Here is a 24,885-nt window from a genome sequence, read left to right as displayed (position 1 = left end):
CATACCTGCCTTGACAGCAGGGTTGGGACCTGCTGGGTTACCCGAGGCTCCGTTCCTCTGAAGCAGAGCGCCTCAGCAGGCCTTTTTCTCTTGCCTTTTTATTTTCACCGTGGATCAGAGTCAGGCTGCCCACCTACATGTTTGTTCTCAGGCCAGCAGCACATTGAACAGACTACCAAAACACACATGTTTCTAAGTAAGTCCTAGGTTTTTTTCAGACAGGAAGCCTACGCCTGGACTCTCCCCATCAATATACTTACGTGTTTTAAGAATACTGCCTTGGTGGAAATGACTCAAATCCAGTCAGCTGATATATGAGGTGGGGTGGTTTCTGTTCACACCTTCCATCTTACAACCACTGTATTTTTTTAGTTCAGTTTGTGGGTTTTTTTCCTTCTCCACCCTTCACCTTCCCTGACATAAACATTCCCCCTCTTCCTGTGTCCTAATCACACCGGGCAACTGTTATCTGCTGCGGACATAATGGGATAACTTGGGCGAAGCAAAAGCACAGATGGTACAACACATTTGTTAATTACGCTTTAGGGCATATTTAATTCATTTTGCTTTGGCAAACGTTGAAACAAATTTCTCTAATGGGCAGCAATAGCCTTAAGTGGCAATAGCCACATTGATATCTGGCACTGTCCTACGGCAAGAGGTTTGGAGGAAGGAATGGGCTTAAGGACCATTTTGAAAAATCTCAGGACACCCATTTAGATTTGAGATTTTATTTCTTGCTGTGATGGCAGCAGAGATTGGTAAAGTCTCAAACAGCCACTTTCAGAGTGATGAGGAAAGGCAGAGAAAGAAGCGAAGGCACAGGGCCCTCTGCACGTGGGTGTTCGGTGCTGAGGGCATGAGGGGAGTCATGGCCTGATGCTTCCTCCCCCTCCAGCAAGGGTCCTTCCCATCTCACTACTTGTCCTCAAGGAAGGTGCACACCTGGAGGAGATCTGAAAAGGGAAAGGACAGGGGTAACTTCAGATCCTGCCTTTGAACACTCCTGTCCCACCAGCACACACCCAGCCATGCCAACAATGTCATCACGTGGAAAATACATACAGTGCACCACAAAAAAAGTCTTAACTACAGATCACACTGAACACACACTGATGGGATGGAGGCATTCCTTTTACCATTTCCCCAAGTGCATATTTTCTAAAGGTGAGTAAAAATCTTCAATTCCCATTGATGCCAGACTTCAGTTCATCCAAGGAACTTTTAGAGAAGTGTACTGGCATCTTTATGAGTTATCCTCATTTTGCTTTAAAGAAGTGAAACGGACAGCTGCAGAAGAAACTGTCTGTGCCTGCAGAGCTAAGAAATGCGATTCACAGACTTCTTCCTGGGGCTGGTATAGTTACCTGATGGATTGCAGGTATTGAGGCTGGCAACTGAAGCATAGTATTGATCCCCAAGGAATTCCTTGTACGTTATTCCATCACGGAGTTTGACCAGGCACTTAGTCATGTCTTTAAACAGAAGGTCCTTGGTTTGAGACTCAAACATACTGAACCTGTCCTTCTCCATTCCTTTTGGTCCAAACAGGTTCTGAAATAAAGCCACAAAGAGGTTAGTGTATGTAAAAAGTAGAACGCTGGCAAGATTCAGCTCGTACAAGCCTAGCTCTTAGTCCTAGCTCTTCACCATCACCCTGGGAGCCCCCAGCCAAGCTCCAGAAATTTAGGATTGCATCTTCCACCCTGTGGTTAGATGAGGGATTTCTCAGCAGGAGGCACAGTTGTGGCACAACTGTCAAAACAGCTCTTTTCCATTTTAACACGTCACTACATGCAGCACCCATCGGCAGATGCTGCCAGCAAGTCCTATGCCGTCACCACGAGTTGCAAGCAAAAGGAGCTGACTTCCCAAGCACCTTCCAGCAGACCCTGGCGGTGGAGCAAATATTAATGTTTTCAGTGTAAAATCAAACAGAGCTGGTTTAACCTGGTTACGTTTACACCAGTAGCTGTAAGACTGTGTGTGTAGGGGGTCTTCCCAGGGCTGTGCCGGACCCAGCTGGATTACGGACCAGGTACCCCAGGGGAGTTTCTGAAATGTGCCTGCAAGAGCATAGCCCAAGGAGGAGGTGATAATCTCATGTCACACAAGTATAGCATTGACAATAGCAACCGCTACGATCTGGCTGTTACCTAAAGGTGCGCTTGCTAAGGTGGCAGAGGAAAAAGAGCAGTTTGGAAGGGATGGAGGAAGGGGGAGGCTAAGGGACAAGGCTGCCACCTCATATCAGTAAGTTAAAATCTGCCACGTAGTGCTAATTCTGGAAAACTCAGAGCATCATTGCTTTAAAATGCTAACATGTTGCATAGAAACAATCCCAGAACATTCTTCCACTACTGACCTCTTGTCTCTCCAGCAGCTCGCGGACTCTTTTTGCTTTCTCAGGACGTGTGATCACAGCATGGGTAGGAACTTTGGCCAAGTGGCAGTCCCTGTAAGCCATGATATTTGCCCGTCGCCCATCAGTGCACAGCAACTCAAATTGGTCCATTTTCAGATTTTTGGCCCATTCTTCTTTGTTTTTGCCTTTAAAGAGAATTGGTTTGGAGCTTCAGAGGCCTTGTGTAGAAGAACATTAGCCTCACAACACCTAAGAAAGGCATTTGTTGCAGCCTGCGTGTGCACTGGCACTTCGAGACTTGACATGTACAAAGGAGGCTGTAAGTAAAACTCAGGAAAAGTCAGTGGGATTAATCAGATTCTTAGAGGAGGCTGGGAGATTTAGTTATGTCTCCTTCCTTGCATTTTTTCCCAAATGCTTGGAAAACTTCAACCACTGCTTTCAGAAATGTGAACCAAACTTTTAACTTTCAGGTGTGTGGGGAGCTAGAGTGCTGTGCAAAGGTGTGGAGGCAGGAGTCTGTAGTTAAGGGACAACCGGAATAATTGTGCAGCTGAAATCAAATGATAGCGGGGAAGTGTCTCCGCAGAAACGCATGGGAAGAGCCACCCTGGGCAGACAGCATGTGCTGATGCTTGAATTCCGCTCCTCCTGCAGGAGGGGTGAGATTGACAGGGTGGGCAGGTAAAGCTTGCTATTACACTCTGCACTGGGAACAAAAATAGTGCAGAGAGGGGCAGGCAGCCCTGCCAGGACCCGTGCAACAGGATAACCACATACCATCAGTGTTTTCCTCGACAATCGAATGCTTAATAAAAGCCACGTCCCCCTGCTCGACCAGGCACCTGGGAAGTACAAAGAAAGGCAAGTGACGTGATCTGCCTTTCCCCACAGCTCTGTTTCTGAACTATGTCTTATTTTGTAAAATTAATCTCTGAGGACAGCCAAGTCTAGAAGCCCTGCCGTGAATATTTTAAGGTTATGTGAGAGACAGTCTTTTAACACATTCTGGAAAAAAACCATCCTTCTCACATCTCACTGATTTGTTTTATTGTCAGAAAGAAACAGTTTGGCTAGGTTTAGAATTCACTTTGCTTTCTGCAATGCCTGCCTGCGTGCGTTAAAAGCTTTGTAGAAACCCTATCTTGCACTGAAAGGACTGCAAACCCTGAAGCAGGGTCTCTTTGCCATTAGATGTAAATGAAACAAGATTCATTCTCTTTTTAAATTCACCCCAGTACAAATTACTCAGATTTGAGCTGATATTGAGGGGGTGCAGAGGAGATGGCGCTGGGGCTGACCCCTACTGTCTGTGCTTTTAAGAGAACAGCTCATTTTAACTAAGGCAAGCAGCAGGGTTAACGAGGAGCATCCAGTGGCAGCCTTGTTTGCAGCTCCCCAACTTTTAACACTCCTCATTTGTGTTACAAGTGTAGCACCGCTGGCATGGGCCTGGCCAAAACTCTCCAGGTTTTCCTGGAGGCACCAGGACATCAGTTTTACAAAATGAGAACATGTTACACCGTTTTGCAGAAAGCTGCATAAAGAACAAACGTATAGCGTGTGTATGATATTACAGAGACATATACCTTCAGCTGTGTGATGGAGAAAAAGAGAAGGTCAGCACTGATGTGAGGCTGTACGCAGTATGTGGTCTACCCATAACCTCTGGGATTAGCCCCAGGGCACTTCAGAGGAGCTCGGGTGTTTCCACCACCTACCGGAAAGCTCCCGTATATCCGTAGTATTTCTCGTGGCTGCTGGCGATGCACTTCTCCTGATGGACGCGCCCAGAGCCCTGGCACAGTCGGCAGAGGCGGGAGTTGACGGGAGCCCCGGGAGCACAGCCCTCGCTGAAGTATTCATCTGGAGATGGGAATAGGAAAATCTCACTTTTCCTGCACTGAAAAGTTAGGTTTTCTTTCAATAATACGTTGTGGCACTGAATTTGTATTCTGTGGTCACTGGGGGCTGGAAACGGGCTGTGAGGAGGAGCCCGATTCAGTGGACAGCAGATCGCATGCATCCAGTTTCCACTGTGAAACTCGTGTCTTGTTATTATTTGTAATGAAGTGGGGCCCAGGGCTCAGTTGCAATTGGCACTGTCTCGGCATAAGAAGCAGAAGGTTTCCGCTGCAAACCACTCCAGCTCGCCCAGCGCCAGCCCTCGCAGCCGTTGTGGGTCAGCAGAGCTGCGCTGGGCAGTGATGCCAGAGCTCGGGGGCAAAAAGGGACAGCAGGAAAGGCAGGCAGGAGGGTGGAGGGGCTGGGGCTGAAATTACTAACACTGGTATCCTGTTGAGGTTAGAGATTTCCTTTTAACAATTATATCCGTAATTTGCCTTGGTCAATAATATTTCCAAATTATTTTTGTTGGACTGTGGTTCTCAGCAATTGAAAGTTGGATCTTCTGAACAGTCTGGAACACCCCAGAGCCAGCGCAGGCTTTTACCCCCCTGTTCTCAGGCAGTCAGGTCAGTCCCTTTAAGTTTCTTGAATGAAGATCAGCCCCTGTCCCCTGTTCGGCGCCCTTCCCCTCCCTTCCGAGATTCATAAACCCATCCTTTACCCACACCCCACACCCTGCACAAGCCCCAGGCCCCCTACACCTGGGGCAGCCTGTATTCCCCTTTTGGGAATACTTTTGGGGCTGCTGCAAAGGGAAAGGGAGAGACATGAAAGGAAAGCAAAGCCCCTCAAAGCAGCTGACGTGACATGTCTTACTCTGAAGCAATCAGCAACAGCTTTGCAAAACTTTGCTTCAGTGAAACCTTGAATAACAGTGTCTTCTCCATTTCCCACCGCCAAGGGGGAATCTCTGAGGCCCAAGAAACTGAAGATCAGGTGAAGGATGGGAAAACATTTTTTGCAAGCTGATTCCCAGCCTGAAGAAAGGGAAGCAAAACTCAACTCACCGAAGTTGCAGCTCCCTGTCTTGTTGTGAATCAAGCCCATGGGGATGTTCCAGCCAGCAGTTCTCCCGACAGCAGTGTGGCATGACTTCTTACCCTGCAGATTGTTCCATGTGATATCGCTATCAGCTTTCTTCACAACAGCCACAGCAAAGTAGGATGCTTTCGGAAGAAAAAATAGAAGAGAATTAAGGACCCCACCGTGCTCCCTTAGGAGAGCATCAGCTCCACTTAAGAGGGGGCACCTATGAACAGCGTAGCAGAAATATTTTGCACTTATAAATGATTTGCCAGGCAGCGGCAAAGGAAGAGTTTGCAGATGTGCTGCATCCACTCCCACCATGCTCCTGGGAAATTATTTTCCCTGACATTCCCCCGCTCCCCCCAAACTGTGATGCTTGACTATGCATGAGAACACTACAGCAAGACATAGATGATCATTTCTTATCCCCACCTGATTTCTTATCCCCTTTTTAGCAAAGGACAAGAACATTCCCTCCTGTCCCTCTTCCCATTTCTACAAAGAACAATTTCCTAACGCTACAAGCCAGCACCTTCTGTGCTGCGTGCAGCCCTGGCACCATTATGGTGTGACTGTGCTCCAGACAGCAGCAACTAAGCATGTATCTCTGCCACTACCACATGCTTTGCCTTGGTATCTGCTTGCAGACCCAGACTTCCCCTCTGTCAACCAAATTTGCCTCCCAGATTTTTAACATCTACATTGGACACAGTGGCTCTTTGTGCAGAGACTGGCCATGGATTCTCCTCTCATGACTGCATGTATATTTTTCTACTTATAGACATCTGAGCTGTTTTCTGTCCCTCTGTTGGCAGAAATTACCTGGTTCTCCTTCCGCTTTGCTGCATTGACTGTCATCTGTGTGAGGGAAAAAGAAGAAGGTATTAGATAAAAGATAGGGCAAATCTAAAAAAGGATCAAGCTCACTAATTTCTGGAGAAACTTCATTCTAGAAGTGACTATTTCAGGTATCAATTTGTGCATCAACAGAACAAAGCACAGCCTCTATCTGCTCCTCTGAGTTAAAACGAGTAGTTTTACCAAGGCCAGTGCCAAAGGACAGGGACATCATGATTAAAATGAAGAAGACAGGAGCTGGAGGCTGTGCTCCTGACTGTCGATGCCCACTCTCCCAGGGCTGTTCCACTCTTGTGGAAGGAAGAGGCGTGCAGCGCTGAGCAGAGCTGCCTCAGAGCACCATGTGTTTTCTGCAGGAGGTAGCGCTGAGGCTGCTTTCTAGATTTCAGAATGAAACCAGTGCTTTTGCACCAGCCTGTCCCCTACCACCTGGAGCTGGAGGGGCAGCCCGGGCTGTGCTTACCCTCATAGCTTTCTCCCATCACTGGCACCAAGCCACACACACCAGCAGTGTAGACAAAACCTCCGTCTAAGCTGATAGCATCTGCTTCACCTTTCTGCAATGAAAACGGCACAGCAGTGAAATGATGCTGTATGTCCCCAGACCAGAGCTTTTCAGAAATCAGATTGTAAAAGAAGCGCTTGATGTAAGGGAGGAGGGCTTGGGGCTAAGCAGACATGAGAGGCCATCCCTTAGCATACGGACAGACGAGGTCTTGCTGGTGCAAACAGAGGGAGTTTGGAAATTATCGCTTCTGTGCACTTGTAACCACCTCCAGCAGCAGCAGCTCTCCTCCCCAGACACTTGCAGGCTCAGGCATGTGTCTCTCCTAGCCTGCTTCCCTGCCAAACAGAATTCCTTCTCTCACCTGTCCTTTCAGGTTGTGCAGTCTTCATGGTACCGACCCAGCCACCCGAGCTGCCACCAGCATACTCATCTAGGCTATGGAGTCACTCCACTTCTAAACAGGCAACTGTTTTTCTCTGCATTTTACGAAATCTGTGTTTTGCCTTCCTTTTCCAAGTAAAAAGTTACCTCATGCCAGAAAATTGCTTTTTATTTAGGAAACCTCAAAAAAGAACGCTGTCCAATAAATTATTTTTTTAAACATTTCATCAGTGAAAAACTAGTCAAGACTTTTCCCTGTGATGAGGTTGATTTCTGCCCACAGGTGTTTCCCACAAAGCTCCCAGTATTGTATTTTAAAATCTATCCCCCCTCCACCCCATCTAGTCCCAGGCTGAAAGAAGCAACACTGCTCTCCATCAGAAAGGTACACAGGGAGAAGAAAAGGAAAAAAACGTACCATGATCTTAATAATGCAGTCCTTGGTGTTGTCTGCCACAGTGCACTCCACATCCCCGTTGCTCACCACACTCCAGAGGTCACACTTGCTCTTCTCATTCTTGCCTACCGCACACCACCGTGTCTTGTTTTCCCTGCGGTTGGAGTTCAACTGATCTGTAAAACCAGAAGAGGAAAAACCAGGGTAAGCCTGGAGCCCTGCTAACAACACGGCTACTGACAGGCTGCTTTCTGCGTGCGTGGGACTCAGCCGTGAAACCATCTGTACACACCAACCTGCTGCCGCTCGGTGCAAGCCGTTCTTGTTTAATAAGCCCTGAGCTGGTGTGAATAGAAGGGATGATTCTCAAGCTGAAGGATGCTCAAAAATCAATTTATAGGTCAGAAGGGAGAATTTCTGCATAGCAAGCCATTCACCCATATTTGTGTTAGCTAAAACATTGCAACCACTAAACCACCCTGTGTTAATAGTACTTGGTATTGCTGCCTGTAACACATTCCGCATTCCTCCAGACCTCACAGCCCACACAACCATGAGACTAAGACCAGACCCAGCTGGAAAAATACAACCTAGTTACATTTCTGTAACTGTATTCTGTAATAAAGTGGGGTTTGAATAACCTGTTTTGACAACATGGAGTCCATGCATCCCCTTCCATACATGCCATAGCCGCTGAGCCTACCACAGAGATCTCTGAGCAACGATACATTTTAAGTGGGTTTCAGAAGTCATTTGTGGGGTGATTGACTCTCAGAAAGCCAGCTGGGACGTCGGTAAATGCCTGGTGACTCTAGATGGAAATAAAGGGCACCATTTCCCTCCAGTGGCCAATACTGGACCTGGTGCCCCAGGATGTTCCTTCCTCTTACATCCCAGAAATGGGGTTTATTAGCAGCAGTTTTGACCATGCCCAATCTCTGCTGCCAGCTGAATAGCCATGGGCAATTTTTGTTGTAATCATGGTGAAGGGACATGGGGTAGAGTGTGTGTAAATTATGTACCTTTGTTGGTGTGATGATGACGTTATTTGACTTTAGAATCAACAGATTCCTCCTGTTGATGTGAGTTTTGTGAAGATTGTGTGATTTTAATAATACCTTTCACAGCAAATATTTTGCAGAGGATGCTGTCTGTGTTTGAAAAAATCATGTTCCTTTTGCCCAGACAAATCCATTGATCCCATCATCTCTTCAATGCAGGTCACGCTGACGCAACGTTAGTGTTTCCTGGCTGCCTACCTTTCTGAAGGCTCTGGATGGCACTGTAGTACTCAAAGCCCAGGTAGAGCTGAGAATCCATTAGCAATGGGATACGCTTCAGCTGTATAGCAGAGTCTTTGAAAAGCAGGTCTTTGAGGCTTGGGTCCTTCTTGCCAGGTGGCCCAAAGAGATGGAAGGTGCTGGTTGTACCCACGCCAAATTTTTCCTGCCACGAGGGAAAAATAATCAGCAACTACCAAAGCTCTTGGAAAGCTGGAGAAAGCAAGCAAAACCAGAGGACTGAAGAGGGGATGCTAGGGGAAGGAGAGCTTGACGATACCTGTGCTTTTGAGAGAAAGCTCCAGATATCATCAACCTTGCTATCATCTCGAGCCACAACAGCATGAGCAGGTACCCTGGCCCAGTGACAGTCTTTGTAGTTGTCTACAGGCTGACGGCTGCCATCCAGACACAGGAGCTCATAATCATCCTTCTCGCCCGGGGCATTTTCTGGAGGAAGGGAAGAACCATGAGTTGCGTCACCACAAAGACAGCACAAAAAAAGCCAGCTTGGGGCAGCTGGAATTTATTTTTTCTGAGGCTCAGAGGAGAATTCTTTGCAGAAGATAGGTTGCATGCAATGGCAGTGGGGTCACTGTGGTCATAGGAAGGGAATGCGGAAAGGCTACATGTGCCTCTGCCTCTGTCATAACTAACCCAGCAGTCAGAGGATTTGTGTGGCAGCAGCGCCTAGACATCCAGACAGGTACAAATGCATACAAACAGATACACAAACAGCATGCAAATGAATTGAGCAGGTCAGGAGCCGCGCATGGTCTGTGAAGGCTGGTAGGCAGCCAATGTCAAGGCTGAAAATAGAACCCAGGTCCAAGATCAGAGGGTTACAGGAGAATTCAGGTGGGAAGGGACCTCTGAAGATCTCTGGCCCAAGCCCATACTCAAAGCAGGGGCAAACCGGATTGCTCCAGGTGGATCTTGAAAACCCAGCTGTCGTGAGCAACCTGCGCCACTACTTGCATGTCCTTAAGAGGAAAAAATTTCCCCTTGTATCTGGTCCAGACCTCTCTTATGTCAACTTATGATTATAGTTTCTCATCTTTCCACTGTCCATCTCTGCAAAGATCTTGGCTCCACCCTGCTAGCCTCCTGGTAGGTACAGGCAGGCTGCTCTGAGGTCCCCCCAAAGCCATCTCTTCCCCAGGCTGATCAAGCCCACCCCACTGAGCATCTCCTTGCAGGACAAGTGTCCCTGCCCCATGACCATCTTGGTGGCTTCCACTGAGCTCACTGCAGATCCTAGGCATGCCAAGCCATCTTCCACCTCCAAGAAGTGCAGAGTTAATGAACTCTTGTTGTGGGCTGAATTCCGTCCCAAATCCCTCCTAGAGGAATGGGTGAGTGTAATTATCTACACAGTTGCTCGCCCTGTGTTTGTTGGCTCTGCGATTACGTTACAGCTGGCTCTTGAGATACAGCACCAATGATAATACCACTGAACTTAAATCAAGCAGGTTTTCCTTCTTCAAAGAAGAACCTCAAAGAAGAAAAAGTGGACCCCACCATAATCATATTTCTCAGTAACAAGGATGAGTCAGTCCACAGTGTGCAAAACATGTTTCTAGAGATGAAAGAAGAGGTTTGGGGCAAACCTGGAGAGGAATGAAAGCCTGCACAGGGCAGACTAATTGCAGGATGGAATGGCAGTGAGAGGTTGGACTAGAAAGGAGAGAAACAAGTGATCTTGCAGGCCTACCTTGAACAGTTGTGTGTTTCACGAAAGCCACATCTCCTTTTCCATCTTTCAGACAGCTGCAGGTGGGAGGAACAGAAGAGATGTTAAAAAAACAGACATTGTGGCTCCCTGTCTCCTGTTTCAGCCGATTACTTCAGCACAAATTGCAACTGTTGAGCAGTGGTCTTCCCCCCAGAAAAGCTATGCTGGCAGGGAAGGAAATGTCATGACAGAGAAGTAACGCTCAAGAAGCCCCGTTAGACTTAGCACAATGTTAATGATGTGTCTTCTTAAGTCTGGTCAAAACCACACAGCCCATCTGCCTCTCTCATCTCCCGCTAGCTGCCTGTGAGTTATTACTAATCAGATCTTTAATTAGCAGCACTCCCAGTTGTTCTATAAATTCAGTCTCCTCAGGACACCTGATTGCAACACAGCCTTCCCTGGTATAACAAAAATGTGCATGTGTCAGGGCTAGAACATTTCCCCAAAGGAAAAATAACGTTCACTCACTGAAAAGCTCCAGAATAACCAGAATAAGGCGCTGTGCGGGAGCATTTGGTTTTGGAGTCCCCCTTGCACTGACGGCACAGTTTTTGTTCAGTGGTGGCACCAGGCACACAGCTGGCAGAGAAAAAATTGGCCACAGCTATGGATAAGAAAGAAGCAATAGTTAGTCTAAAATTCATTTTTACAAGCACCTGGAAGGGAGGCGATGCACAAAGACTGTCAATGACTTGACTGCTCTGCAAGCCACCTCTGGACCTCCACAGGAGATCGGCTAACCACGCTTTCAGCGTTCCACCACCCCAGCTTCACTTCAACTCATTGATCTCACCGTTTCCCACCTCACCTTGCTCAATGGAGCCGGAGTCTTTGCCATCCCACTTGATGTCTCCCCGGTGGAGGAGTGTCCCAATCGGGATGTTCCAGCCAGCGGACCTGCCCAGGCCCGTGTGGCAGGAGGTCTTGCCCTGCAGGTCATTTATCGTGAAGCCTGTTCCTTTCTTCACGACAGCCACAGCGTAGTAGCTGGTTGTGGAGCCTGCAGTGCAGGAGAAAGAAGGACTCAGGAACATTTCAAATCCTGACAACCCCCCAGTTTCAGAGAATAAAGTGCTGCACTTCCAAATAATTAGCAAGTTTGCTTGAACACTCATGATCTTCCCATTTTCTTAAGGGTGAGCTACACTGCCAATATCGAACCAACGCTGAGCGCTACAATTTGGAATGGTAAGTGACCTGAAAATACAACCACGTGCAAAATGCTTTGCCCCTGGGCAGACATTAGACACGCCTGTAGTTTTGTAAGGTTGCTTCAGCAAGCCTTTTTGGCAAGTCTTTTCTTAAATGTCATTGCCCGCTGAAGCATACATGTAAGCCTTGTGAGACTGAAATTCCACATTTAGTCTTTAAAATTATATCTAGTCCATCACATGCTATGTATGAATAAATGACTGAGTTTTAGGGGCAGTAGAGACCACAGCCTTCCATTTATTATCTGGGTGGTCTTAGCTACCATGCTGAGAATGACTCCACCGTGTTGCTTTGATCCTGAATATTGTGTACAAACAGGCTGAACTCCAGGGAATAGGTCAAAAGAGATTGGGAGCTTTGGACGTGGTGGGATTGCGTGAGGTGAGACAGACGCAAACAGGGAAATAGCATGTCTGGCTCCCAAGAGAAAGACAGGAGAGACGAAGGAAGGTACAGAGAGTGAGCAGAGGTGGGGCAACGGAGCTAACTCTTATCAGAAAGGATTGCTGCAGAGCTCTTTTTATGCTTCTCTTCTTTTTGCTGTGCATTGCCTGCACCTCTTAGCTCAGTAATCTCAACTGCGTGTTCCTCCACAACCACTAATTGCATTGCTGTTGCCTCTTCTGCCTTTTTTTGCCTTGATGACTGCGCAGGAAGATACACAGGTTCTCTGTGCTGTCTAGCTCAGTGTTTTATCTGTGTAGTTCAAGGTCACTGAAAGCAGAAGATCTCTGGGACCAGCACAATTTTTATGCCGTGCTTCATGAGAACCATGTTTTCTGCTCATGGTGCTCTCCTCCCATGGCCACTTCATCATCACAGGATCAGTGACTTTCATTGCAGCTAACGTCATAACTGGGGCTCTGGCTCTGCCCCTTGCCACTGCAGTGACTCTGTGGCCATGGGTGATGGTTCACATATTGGTGTAACTGCCCCCCACCCCTTCCCCTCTGGGACCTGGAAGCCAGGGGCACTATTTCAGACAGAAGATTGTTGGGATCTTCTGGGGACAAAAGACCCAACAGAAATAATGTGGCAGCTCTGTGTGGAAAGGGTGGCCTTTGCACTATCAGTTTGTCACCACCACTTGGCTTAAAAATATTGCATGAAAATGTACCTCCATTTTGTTCATAGACCTCAGCAACAATGGGCTTCAGCTTGTAGGGGGCAAGGCCTGCCTCAAAAACTTGACCACCATCCAAGCTGATGGCATCTGCTTCATTATTCTAAACAGCAAAGAGACTTCAGTCAATAAACAAAGAGCAGGAACACATGAGAAATAATACTTCCCCAAGTCCCTCCTGCATCCCTGTGGGTGAGTCCTTCTCTACAGGGGGACCACAGGTAACAACCAGTGACCCAAAGGAAACTCCAACCTTCCCCAGGTGTAATGAGCTGCCGAAACCTCCTCAGTGCCCAGCACAGATATTTGCTGCCCACTCACCGAAATGGCTTTTATGCAGTCGAGGTACGTTGCTTTCTGCAGGCAGCTCAATGCAATACTCTCTTGTTGCATGTGGTCCCTTAGGCTGTGGCATTTGTTTGTTTCTGCTGAGGATATTGTGCACCATTTGATGCTTGCCTTGGGGGGAGCAGCAAAACACAGAGCTGTAGAAAGAACCAGAAATGAATAGTTTCAAAGAGGTAGAAATGCATCAATCGGAGAGAAACAGCATCTCTGTGAATAAAAGATCTCCGGTTCCGTGCAGTCATGGCCTCGGGTGATGGCCAGGTGCAGGACCTCTGTTGCACATCTCCTAAGTCATGCAGGAAGGTAACTTCTTTCCAGCCTGGCATGTGCCCCTGCAGGAACGCCTGGGAGGATCATTCCTGTCCCTGGGTAACGGATGTCCTGCACAACATTGTGGATCAAGCAGCCTAAGCTCACAGCAACATCCACAGGAGTAGGAGAACAAATCTACATGCTTCAACAGAAATCAGACTCAAAACTGCAAAAATGGACAGAAAAGGCGGTCCACTGAAGCAGCGCCTTTGCAAATAACCCCCAGGAGAGCAGCTCTGACCTGGCCAGACTATATTCAGTACATTGCCACACATGACCTCCTTGGCAGCTAGATGATTTGATATATTTAACTGCCTCTTTATATCTCACCTCTTCCAACTACACCCAGTAACAGAGATGTCATACCAGCACCACAGTCCTCTCTTCTAAGAGTCCCCCAACCAGTAAATGCAGCTGACTGGCTGCTCTGGGAGACAGGAGCAAAACAAAGACCTCCGGTGGACACAGACTCAAACAAAGACCTCAGGTGGACACCGACTCATGCCTCCTTCAGCAACCTGAACACCAGAAATACTGGAAACTCGCAGTTACGGTACCTGGCCAGCCTGTGCTGGCCACCTCCCCTGAGCTCTGCCCCTTCCTGGCAAGACTGCGCAGACCAAGAGGCTGGATGCACAGCTTGCTCCCTCCAAACCCTTGATGGCACATTTCATTCAAACATCTCCAGATTAAGCTGTGCCATTTCCATTTTGTCTTTCACCTCTGAAATATTCTGTAAAGAGAATTTTGATTTTTGAGCCATAACTCTGCCAGCAGACGCCTCCCTTCCTCCCAGTGAAGGGGCTGAATTTGGCCGCAGGCAGAATCCTTAGCCTTAATTGCTACTGCCATCATCTACCTTTTTCAAGTCTTGGCTGCACAAAGCCATGGTTACCTTAATCTACTGCTGGCAACCATCCTGCCCTGGGGAGTGGCTGGATGGGGACCTCCTGAGGGAGTCAGCCCAGCTGCACCAGTAAACACTTGGAAGGCAATGGGAGCCCAAGTGCCACGGCCTCTGCTGCAGAGCTTTTGGGCAACCTCTTGGCTTCTTCCATGCAGGGGAGGAGGAGGGACTCTTCACCGTTCATAAGACATCATTATGTTCTCAAGGTGCTCAAAGACATTCCAGTGCCAGTGACACAGGGAGCATTTCCCACCAGAGGACATTAATCACCACCACACTCGATGGGGGGGTCAGGAGACACCTGCTGCTTACTCCAAGCAGGGCACCCCTCTTTCCCTTTCCAGGCAGCCGCCCCCCGGTCAAGTGTAGACAGCAGCAAGCTCCTTGCCGTGGCTACCTGCCCATAGCCTGCCAAAACTGTGAGCAGGGAGAGAGGAGAGAAATAATTGCTTCAAGCAGAGACAGCTCTGCAGCAGCACAATTTAGGCATAAAATACACAGGAGCCCGAGCAAAGTGCAGCTGCAGCAGCAGGACAGAGCAGTACAGGAGCAGAGGGGGGAGCGTGTGGATCCTGTCGTTATTTAAGCTCTTTTTTATTGTCACTGCCTTCAAGTTTAGCCCAACACACATGCAGGCTTGGCAGGCAGCTCTTGCTCTAGTTTCTCCCTCCTGGCTGAACGCTTGCTCCTCTCCCTGCACAGCAGATGCCTGCAGGATGATTTTTCCCTTTGCCCCACAACAGCAGGAGTGCGGAGCCTCTCCCCAGCAGTCCGCTCCCGGAGGTGGGTGCTGAGCATCCCGTCTCCTTGCCAGCCGGGTGCTCAGAGGCTTGCTGTGGGCAGCTGTAGACCTCCCTCCAGCCTCCACGGGCTGGCCCAAGGAAAAACCTGCTGTCATTAATGCTCAAAACACCATGCTTGTTGACAGAGATCCTCAGCTGCCAAAGCAAGCATCGCTTTCTGTCCTGGCTTTTACTTAACAGCTGCCTGGGTCTGGCACATGCTGCATCTAAACCAGCCTTGTCTAGGGGGAACGCCTGGGGTCCTGGGAGGCTTTGACTCTTCCTTTCCCCCAAAACTGCTTTCAGCAGACACTTACCCACTATCCCGAAGGACAGCACAGTGGAGAGTATGAGTTTCATACTTGAGCAGGGAGTCAGGTGCCGAGGAGGGGGTGCAGCAGCCTTGGTCACAGACTGTCCCCTCCAGGTCTGTGATGGCTCTGGAACTGCTTTCTCTCTCTTTTATAGAGGAACAGCCCTGGCGGTGTTTGCAGAAGCAATGACCTAACACTGTTTGTCCTTCCTTGTTTCTCAATAGCTCCTAAATCGCCCCCCTCTCAGGGTCAGCCCATTTTTAGGAAGCCTTTCACTTTGGCACTGAACCCCTCTGCAGGCAGGAGTCAGAGCAGGGCAAGGTGCTTTTCATTTTACAAGGGGCTTCAAATGGAAAATTCCCAAGTTGTGACATTTGAATTCCCCTGCGGGCTGAAACACCACAGGAGAGGCTGTTTTCTTTGTGCTAGACACCCCCTGCCTTGCCCAGCCTAATCTCAGAAAGTCCCTGCTGGATCCAGCCCTGAGTTTTGCACATTTGCCAGTAACTGCTGCTCTCATGCCCATCGCCCTTTGGCTTGCAGCGCCCTGAGTGCCTGTCCACTCCCTTGCGCTCTCTTGGCAATGGCAATGGGGTTGAAAGGCAGTTAATGATCCTTACACATGATCTGGCAAGCTCCTTGCACAGGCAAAGAAACTCAATGACAGTGACCAGACAGCTCGGTAAGTGCCCTGCAGCCTGAAGGAAACATCACGCTGCATCTTTGCCAAGTTCTTGGGATGAACCTGGGAAGAAATGCTGAAATTAGCAGTCACCCTCCTCCCCCTTCCTCTCTAAAACCTCTCCATCCAATTGTATCACTCCTGATTTATCTCCCTGCAGCCAGGACAACTGGGGCAAGGCTCAATTTATGAAGATTTGCCTTCATGATGCTGTCCCTGGCTCAGTGTCCCAACTTTTGCTGCAGGCTACAAGACGAGCTTCAGGTTGACTTTGGTATGTGCACACTAAATGAGAGCCCCTGCACCACATCGGCTAGCCCACTAGACCTAGCAGCATCCCTAGACAGCAGGGACGCCCACCATGTCTGCCTGACACAAGCTACAAGAGTGCTGTAGGAAGCCCGGCAGCGAGGTCCAGCTCCCAGGCTTGCCCTCAAGAACACCAACCTCCCTGTGTGATCTGGGTGTCCTGCCCAGGTCCTTCCTCCCCTGTCGCCTGCAGCCCCCGCACGGCAGCGCCGCGGGTTTGCCCACAGCACGGTCCTGGCGGAGGTTGGCTGGAGGCTCCCTGGGCTGGCTCTTCTCCATCCTCCCAGCAGTCTCAGAGCAAAGCAGCAACACGCAGGGGGGGTGGGGGTGGCCAGAGTGACTTCAGTGCAGGTGGGAGCCCAGTGTCAGGTGAAGGGTATGGCTCTACAAAGTGACCCAGGGGAGGGGGCTGCTGGCCTTCTACAGTGACCACCTCCACTGTGGCACCTGCCCTACCTGTGACTGGCTGCTGGAGGTCCCTGCAGGCTGAGTGAGAGGCACTCACGGCCGTGCTGGTTATAAAAAATCACTTTTAGCAGTTCCTTCAGCACAGCTTGTTCCTCTTCCTCATCCCTTCATCCCCTGCTTTCCCAGAAGAGCAGCACTTGTGGTGTCCAGAGCATCTCCAAACACACTGCAACTGCGGGGGGACTGACTTGCTCCTACCACAAGCCTTCCTTCCCTTTTAAAAGATCTCCCATTCGTATTTACTCCAGCAAACTGTAACCCTCCAAGGTCTTCCTCCACCGAGACATGTAGATGCCACTGAAATCCATCCCCAGCTCCCCATGGGTCTTCCCAATCCTTACATTGCTCAGAGTAGCCTTAGCAATGTCCCCATCCATGGGAAGAAGAGGCACAAGGGCTCACAGGAGGCTGTCCCACACACTCCTTCCATAGCTTTTTACTGATTTGTTAAAAAATGTGGCTTCTAATAGATAACCTCAGAGAGCCTAGAAATTGCAGTGCCACTGAAACACCAAAGACGTATGAGCACATAAATAATGGTGAAAGTATCTGGGCATCTTAACTCCACAAATGAAGTAGCTACAATGCTATCCAGAGCAGATAAAGGTATTTTTGCCACATGACAGATGAAGGGGAAAGGCTCAGAAGAAAGTTTGGAAAACATAAAGGATCTGTCCAAGCAACAGAAGAGCAGTTGCTGGAAGAGCCCGATGCTACCTTGCCTTCTGCACATGGTTCCCAGCCTTTTTTCCATGGACCACCCACTGCTCCTTTCTCTTCCCTCAAGTCACACCTGCACCCCCAATGCACTCTCTGTATCTGCCAAGGGGATGTCTGTGACGTGATGGGTAGTTTTCACTCCACACCTCTTTCCCTTTTGTCCTCCCAGATGGCATCAGGGCAAATCCAGGGGTGAAGGAAGAGGCTTGGATTGCAATAGGTTTTACTGCTTACCTCTTGTCCTCCAGCCGTTACCAGTAACCTCCTGGATTTCCAGATGTCCAGCCACTAGTCATCTGGAACGTCACCAGCTACATACAGACCAGCTTCTATACATCCTTTTGATGCTGTCAAATTCTACCTTTCTCCATGATGGATTTCCATTCATCTCCTGGTGTGTGTCCATCTCATGGCTGCTCCTTCAGTAGCTCTGCCTCCTGCAGCCATGATCTGCTGTTCCACCCTGCCGCAGAGCAGCGCTGGGGAGAGGAAACTCTTCCAACACACAGCTTGGCTTGGAGGTACCCAACGGCAGAAGCACAGCAGATTGGTGATGTGTCCTCTAAGCCACCTGGGCTTGAAGGTCCAGCCCCCGATCTCCAAAGGACCCAACAGGCCTCCTTTCTGAGGAGTGCATCCCATCAAGGGAAGCCTTGGATAGAAAAAACCAGACTATTCTGGGTGGCCTCCAGCTGCAAAATGCCTTCCTTTTGGAGTCCAGGAAGGAGAAACTTATTGGTGCAACCAAATTCTTCCCCTGAATGTCTATCAGACAGCTACTTTTCCAAATTTTGCGTTAGAGAATGCACGCTTCTTCACTCATTGGGTCCTCTCTCTCACTAAATACATGCACATGCTTCTACAAGTTCTAATTAGATCCATACCGCACTGCCTGGGTGCACGTTTTTGAGCAAAAAGAGGGCTCCTCCCATGCCCAAATGCATGTATCTGGCTGACTAAGCTGAGATTGAACCACGAAGGCCAGTTCCTACCAACGATGGAATTTTTTGTTGTCTGTCGAGGTAAGAGGTCAATGCTCTGGCTCATGCAGGCAGGGGCAGCTTTGCCTAGAAAGGACAGAGCTAAACCAGTGCCTCTCAGACTTTGTCCTTTTTCCAGAAAGAAGCATCAAGCCTTCTATAGTGTGTGTACATCTTCACGAAATTAGCTGAATTATTATTACACATCACAAGTTCGTTGTATTGCAACACTACAGATCATGGCTGTTCTGTTTTCAGAAGAGGATGCTGCTAAAAATTACGTAAATGATGAAGAAATACAAATTAGCACACCCTCTGACCAACCACGGGTCACTGGTGATGCATAAACACATCTGAAGCCCAAGGAAAGAACAGGGCTCAGCCCCACTCTTAAGTAAAATTGAGGTTAAAATAATACTGCTTATTTTTAAATCTCCCTAATTACTGCAACCCTATATGTGTACGCTGTGGTTTGTGGCTGAGGCGAGGCTGGACTGGAGCATTGGTTGTGGCCTAAGGAAAGGACGTTTGTTGTAATTGGGCTAGGATAAAGTTAGAACTGGCACGGCTGTGCGGGCTCGGCTTTATCGCAGTGCTGGCTGCTCATCACGGCAGAGCGTGTCCTGCAGCCAACGCAGCTGAGCGGCGGCTGGAGCCAAGCTCTGGCTGTGCGTCCGTGTGGGGAAACATTAACCAGGGAGAGGGAAAGCTGCAGTCAAGGCACCGTACCGATGCAGGCATCTCACTCACCTCTTCGGAGCAGTTACTTCTGTAGAGGTGCTTCTACCCAGCAGCAGAGGCCTTTGGAGCTAATGCTGTTCCCAGGGGTCACCAGGCTGGAAACTGTGATGAGGACCCAGATCACCTTGAGATATTAAGGAGAAAAAGCACTGGAAAAGAAAGGAAAAGGAAAAAAAGGAATCAATAGAACCTCTAGGAGGGATGGGATGAGGGCAGAGGGCAATATACACCCACCAGGACTTTGGGTTTGTCCAGAGACTTGGCTTGTTTTCCTCTAGAAATGGGAATTTCTAGTTTGCGGCTGGGAGAAGGCTGGAGTCTGCCCACAACAAGGATGTCAGCGTGGTCAGCCACAAAAGCTGGGCTCAGGTTCTTGTCCTGGCCTGGCCCACAGGTCACGCTGCAGCAGGTGAAGGCAAGAAGAGCAGCCTAATGGGAACCCATTTTCCCAGACCATCTTCCCTGCTCCTCTATCGATAGCCCGGGGTGGACGCCAGACTGATGCTGGCCCTCAGCTGGCGGCGGTGTTCATCTCGGGAGACGATGATGGTGGGTGGTGAATGGATGTAGAGCAGCCCTGCGGAGAAGGACTTGGGGATGCTGGTGGCTGACAAACTGGACATGAACTTGCACTGTGCAATCGCAGCCCAGAGAGCCACCTGTATCCTGGGCTGCATCCAAAGCAGCGTGGCCAGCGGCCGAGGGAGGGGATTCTGCCCCTCTGCTCCCCTCTGGTGAGACTGCCCGGGGGTGCTTCATCCAGCTCTGGGGTCCCCAGGAAAAGACAGGCATGGACTTGTTACAGCCAGTTCAGAGGGGCACAAAGATCATCAGAGGGCTCAACGCCACTGCTATGGAGACAGGCTGGAAGCGGTGGTGGTGTTCAGCCTGGAGAAGAGAAGGCTCCGGGGAGACCTTGCTGTGGCCTTTTGATATATAAAGGGGGGTTATAGAAAGATGGAGAGAGACTTTTTACCAGGGTCTGTAGTGACAGGACAAGGGGAATGGTTTGAAACTGTAAGAGGGGAGATTTAGATTAATATAAGGAAGAAATTAATTAATTACAACGAGGGCGGCGAGGCGCCGGCACAGGCTGCCCCGAGCAGCTGTGGGTGCCCCATCCCTGGCAGCACCCAGGGCCAGGCTGGACGGGGCTGGGAGCAACCTGGGCTGGTGGGGGGAGTCCCTGCCCGTGGCAGGGGCCATGGACTAGATGGTCTTTAAAGGTTCTTTCCAACCCAAACCTTCTGTGACTTAGTTCAGGAGGGGCAGGGACAAATCAGGGGGCTTCTGCAGGGATGGCTTACCTGGCACCTGGGGGAACCCCAGCCTCCTGCCTGATGCCAGGTCTCTCCTGGGAGAGGGGATCGCTCATCCCTTGGTGCCCGGCTCAGCATGGGGCTGGCAGCAGCTGTAAGCTGCACCCTGGCAGTGCCAGCTCTGTGACCCTGTCTGTGGATGATGGTGGACTGGGACCAGCTTGGCATTCCCTGCGGCTCCCAAGGTCTGACAGATACCTGGATAGCTGTGACAGTCTTTCCAGAAACATGCTTTCAGCCCCTGTTTGGACCTACGGGTCAAATTTGAGGCTGTGCTCCAACTCCAGAGTCATTGTGGCTAGTTTATTTTTCAGGAAATGCCACAAACCAGTTTCCCCACTCGTTAGGAGAAATATTTAGTGTCAGGTTTTGACTGTGTTGCAATATGCTGTTTTCTACCTGGAATGAGCTGAACTGGCCACTGGAAAGTGGGAGCTAGTGTTGTTTGAACCAATATTTGCTTCGAAGTATTGCATAATTTCTAAACCGCACACAGCAAACAAAGAGCTCTCTGTTAGTTTTAAGCTGCTCTTCCCAGCTCAGAGCACTAAGCCCAGCTGCAGACTGTAGCCTCTTGTCCGGAGCTGCTTACCGTGCCATGCCATTACAGGTTTGCATTTTTAGGTTGGAAAATAATGTCAGCTCGACAGCCAGGTACCAGCAGTTTGACCCTTTGTGCCTTGTACAGCAGCTCTGCAGGACAATGCCGCTGCCCTGCATCCTCCCTGTCCGCATCCCCCCTCCAGCAAATGCCAACTGGTCCAGCGTCGATGAGGAAACAGGTTTTCTTGACATCCTCTCTCAAGCAAGCCAGCACTAACGCCTCACCCGCCTCGTTGAAGTCAGCAGTGGTTTCTGCTCTGCCAGCCAACGGTCCACGCAAAACTTACCCTCTCAGATATGTAATTAGTGCTGTTCCTCCTAACGAAGGATTCCAGTTTGCTTAATTAACCCAAAGGTTAACAGGATTACCAGCAACTCTGTGCAATCTTGGGAGCTGTGATATTCCTGAAGGGCTTTTGGAAGAGAAGCCAGAAAATCATTGCTGCTGCAGACAAGCTGCAAATAGAGCAGCTGGGGCCTGATAACATTCGTCCCCGCTTCCCATGTGTTTTGCAAAGATCTGTGGGAACAAACCAGCAAATACCAGTAACTGGGAAAGAAAGAGCAAGAGTGCCAGCTGCCCTCTCTGGCCACTGTGCCCTTGGCTCCTCTCCCAGAGGACCCCCAGGTCCCATGCCAGGACATGCACCAGGTAGTTGTACAACTCCGCTGTCCACAAAATGGTTGTGTCCAGCTCCGTGGGATGTGCCAGACAGTTTCCACGGGGGCATGTGCCCACAACGAGATGCTGGACCATCCCAGAGGATGTGGCTGGGTGAGGGCAGGAGGTGGCTTATTTCCAGGAGAGGAGGGGGCTGTGGCTCACATGAGCCCCGGTGCACACGTCCAGGGACAAGGGAGTGGGGGTGTGAGTGGGGATGTTCTCCTGCAGTCACAGAGCCCAGGTCACCAGAGAGGGGATAGAGTCAAGACAAAACAGTGTCAGAGCTGGTCAAGAAGACCCCACAGTAAGTGGGGAGCAAGAGTGGGAAGCACGAGGTGCACCTGGAGGTGAGCCACAGCCACCCCACCCCACCACCCAAAGGGACACCCAGCTGTGTCTTACACCTTTGGCTGCCAAAGGAGCAGGGGGACATCAAGAAAGCAAGAAAGCTCCTGGCAGATGCAGCCAGCCTTGCTCAGGGAGCTGCCCTGCGTGTGTTGCAGAGGGATGCTGGTGGTTTGGGTGGACTAAGAGTGACTTTGCAGGAGCTGTGGGCACAGAGCTGCTGGTGAGAGCAGGCAGCAGAGGCCAGCAGCCAGGACACAAATGGAGAAAGCAAGGGGAGACACCAAGAAGAGAAGACATGTGATGAGGCTTTGTGGAGCAGCGCTGTCAGCACGAGCCCTGGGACGAGCAATGCTGGCTGGCTGCTGCAGCAGCTCTTGCTTCTGGGTCTGGCCCAAGGAGCAGGGACTGAACCTCTTATCACCTCTGCAGCCCACAGGCAGCCTGGCTGGGCTGCCACGGCCACCCACCACTGAGCCCAAGCATTGTGTTCGGCTGTTGGATAGCCGCTCCAGACAGAAACAAGATTTCAGCATTAAGTAGACAGGAAAAGGGTCAGCTCACCAGTGGGTCAACCTGAACTCTACCACTTGCTGTTCAGCTCCTTTCCAGTTAGTTAACTCATGGTAATCATTAATGCCAAGCCTCTGTCCATCTATGGAGCCTCACAATAGCTAATTTTTAAACTGTCACCACAGCTACATGCTGTTACATATGTCCTGGTTGAAGCCACCTTCGTGTTTAAACACTCTTATGGCCATTACATTTCCTCGCTGATTAATAGTGGCTGTTTTGAAACCACCAAAAAAATCTGTTGGCCAGCATTCCCTTCCACTTTGCAATTTTAAAGCAGCATTAAACAGAATTAATGGAAATCAGGCTTCAGAATAACAGCAAGGCTTAGTCTTTATTGGACACCCTTTGAACTCTAGTTAAATTAATTTTCCTTCTGCTCTTGAGATTTTCAAAGACAGATCTGGCAGTTCAGCCGTCATGAGCCGTGCAAACATCTCACCCTTTGGAGATCAGTAGCTAAGTACAACATCAGTGACTAAATACTGGACCCTGGACCAGGGAGGGCATCTCTTCCCTGCCACTGTTGGTGACCACCATACCATCGTGAGAGACCTCCCCTGCCCAGGGATCTCCAAGGTCCCCACAAGCAGCCTTGACCTTTCAATCCCTGCCAGCGCTGGTGACCACCGTGCCATCAGTGAAAGACCTCCCCTGCCCATGGGGTCTCTGAGGACCCAGCCGGCAGGCTTAACCTTTCAGTTCCCCCTCTCCCTCCCAAGTGGCAGAGGAATTTGTTTCCTGGTTGTTCCTCAAGATGTTCTCATCAAGATAAAATCCGAGGGGAATGGCTCCTCCAGTCCTCACTGCTCCACTCCCTGGTCACCCCGGGGCTGGCACAGCCCCGAAGGCACCGCTGGACCCTGGCTCTCAAACCACCTCATCCTTTCCAGTAATTACTGTTTTGCAACGTGGAAAATAATAAAAGTCTTGGGACTATTAAGATCTCTGGGAGGAGCAGAGAGGGGGGAAGCAAAAAGCCAAGCTGAGCAAATTTCAAACCCCCTCCTGAGGGCTTTTAGACTCCCATGGCATTTTAATCCTCTCAGCATTTCCAGCTGTAGGGATAAAGGAGCAGAAATCCTAGGTGGAGGTGTGGGGGCCTCAGGGCACGTGTCTCCAGCGGGGGCTGGTCCCAGCGGGGAAGCTCTGGGGTGGGTGGTCAGCAGGACGCAGCAGCCCTCTTCCAGAGCCCCCGCAGCAGCAGCCCGCGGCCCCTTGCCCACACGCTCTGCTCATGCAGGTGCCCCAGCGGGTGGTAAAGCCCAGCTAAAGCATGACGTGGCCCTAACAGCTCCCTGTTGCAAGAATAAGGAAGGAACCAGAAAAACATCTTGCTTCAGATGCTTTGCTAGAAGTTGCCTAAGGTGGGGGCAGGCGGCAGTGCTCTGTAGGTGTGTTACAGACAAAGTGTGCTGTATGGGGAGAAACGGCTTGGTGTCACTGACCTTCCAATCGCAGTGGAAAAGGAAAACAAACTCCTCTCGGGGCGTCTGGTCACTGGCAGTGACTGAGGCTCTCAGCATGGCTGTGTCCGTAGCCCAGCAAGACCCAAGCTGAGATCTGTTGTTCCCCCCTCCACCAGAGGCTTTGCCCTTCGACACGCACCCAGATGAGGACCACCAGCACCCTCCTCCCATCCTCTGCATCTGCCAGTGGTGCCCACCACAGGCAGAAAAGCCCTGCCACGCTTCTGCCATGCGACACCTGGATGGACACCACAGCCAGAGTGCACCGAGAGCACATGCCGAGGGCAGAAAGAGAGAGCAAGCCTTGGAGAAACACCAGCCAGCTGTGCAGCGCTGCAAAAGGCATCCCTTACCAAAAGGCATCGCTAGCTCTTACAGCCCCATCCTCCCTCATTTTCAGCCTCACAGAGGGCCTCCAGTGACAAGCCTCCGGGAGCCCGTTCATGCTCAGCCCATCAGTCCCTGCCTGAGCAGCACTGGAGGAGCGCTGGTCCCCAACTCAACCACAGCTCTTACCCTGCCTGGCCACGGCCCCGCTGGTCCAGACCCCAGA

The 24,885-nt window shown here is 50.1% G+C and overlaps 1 protein-coding gene and 1 long non-coding RNA gene across 2 annotated transcripts; both read right to left on the bottom strand.

Moving 5' to 3' along the window:
* Nucleotides 1-715: 715 nt before the first annotated feature.
* On the bottom strand, nt 716-15,801 carry TF (transferrin). Its single transcript, XM_037407069.1, has 17 exons — nt 15,463-15,801; nt 13,118-13,281; nt 12,791-12,899; nt 11,270-11,461; nt 10,930-11,065; nt 10,438-10,493; nt 9,004-9,173; nt 8,703-8,889; nt 7,465-7,619; nt 6,621-6,714; nt 6,122-6,157; nt 5,281-5,439; nt 4,087-4,231; nt 3,146-3,210; nt 2,366-2,550; nt 1,368-1,554; nt 716-956 (listed from the first exon to the last, which is right to left on the bottom strand). The coding sequence occupies exons 1-17, from the start codon at nt 15,503-15,505 to the stop codon at nt 919-921; spliced, it is 2,121 nt and encodes a 706-aa protein (XP_037262966.1). The 5' UTR covers nt 15,506-15,801; the 3' UTR covers nt 716-918.
* A 1,546-nt stretch (nt 15,802-17,347) lies between these two features.
* LOC119156776 lies at nt 17,348-22,142 on the bottom strand. Its single transcript, XR_005107285.1, has 3 exons — nt 21,569-22,142; nt 19,369-19,508; nt 17,348-18,262 (listed from the first exon to the last, which is right to left on the bottom strand). It is a non-coding gene; the product is annotated as an uncharacterized LOC119156776 (long non-coding RNA).
* Between the last annotated feature and the right edge of the window lie 2,743 nt (nt 22,143-24,885).

This window comes from Falco rusticolus, chromosome 13 (genome assembly GCF_015220075.1).
Source record: "Falco rusticolus isolate bFalRus1 chromosome 13, bFalRus1.pri, whole genome shotgun sequence".
Taxonomy (NCBI): Eukaryota; Metazoa; Chordata; class Aves; order Falconiformes; family Falconidae; genus Falco; species Falco rusticolus.
Note: the sequence above shows the minus strand (reverse complement) of the source record. Positions and strands in the feature narration are given on the sequence as shown.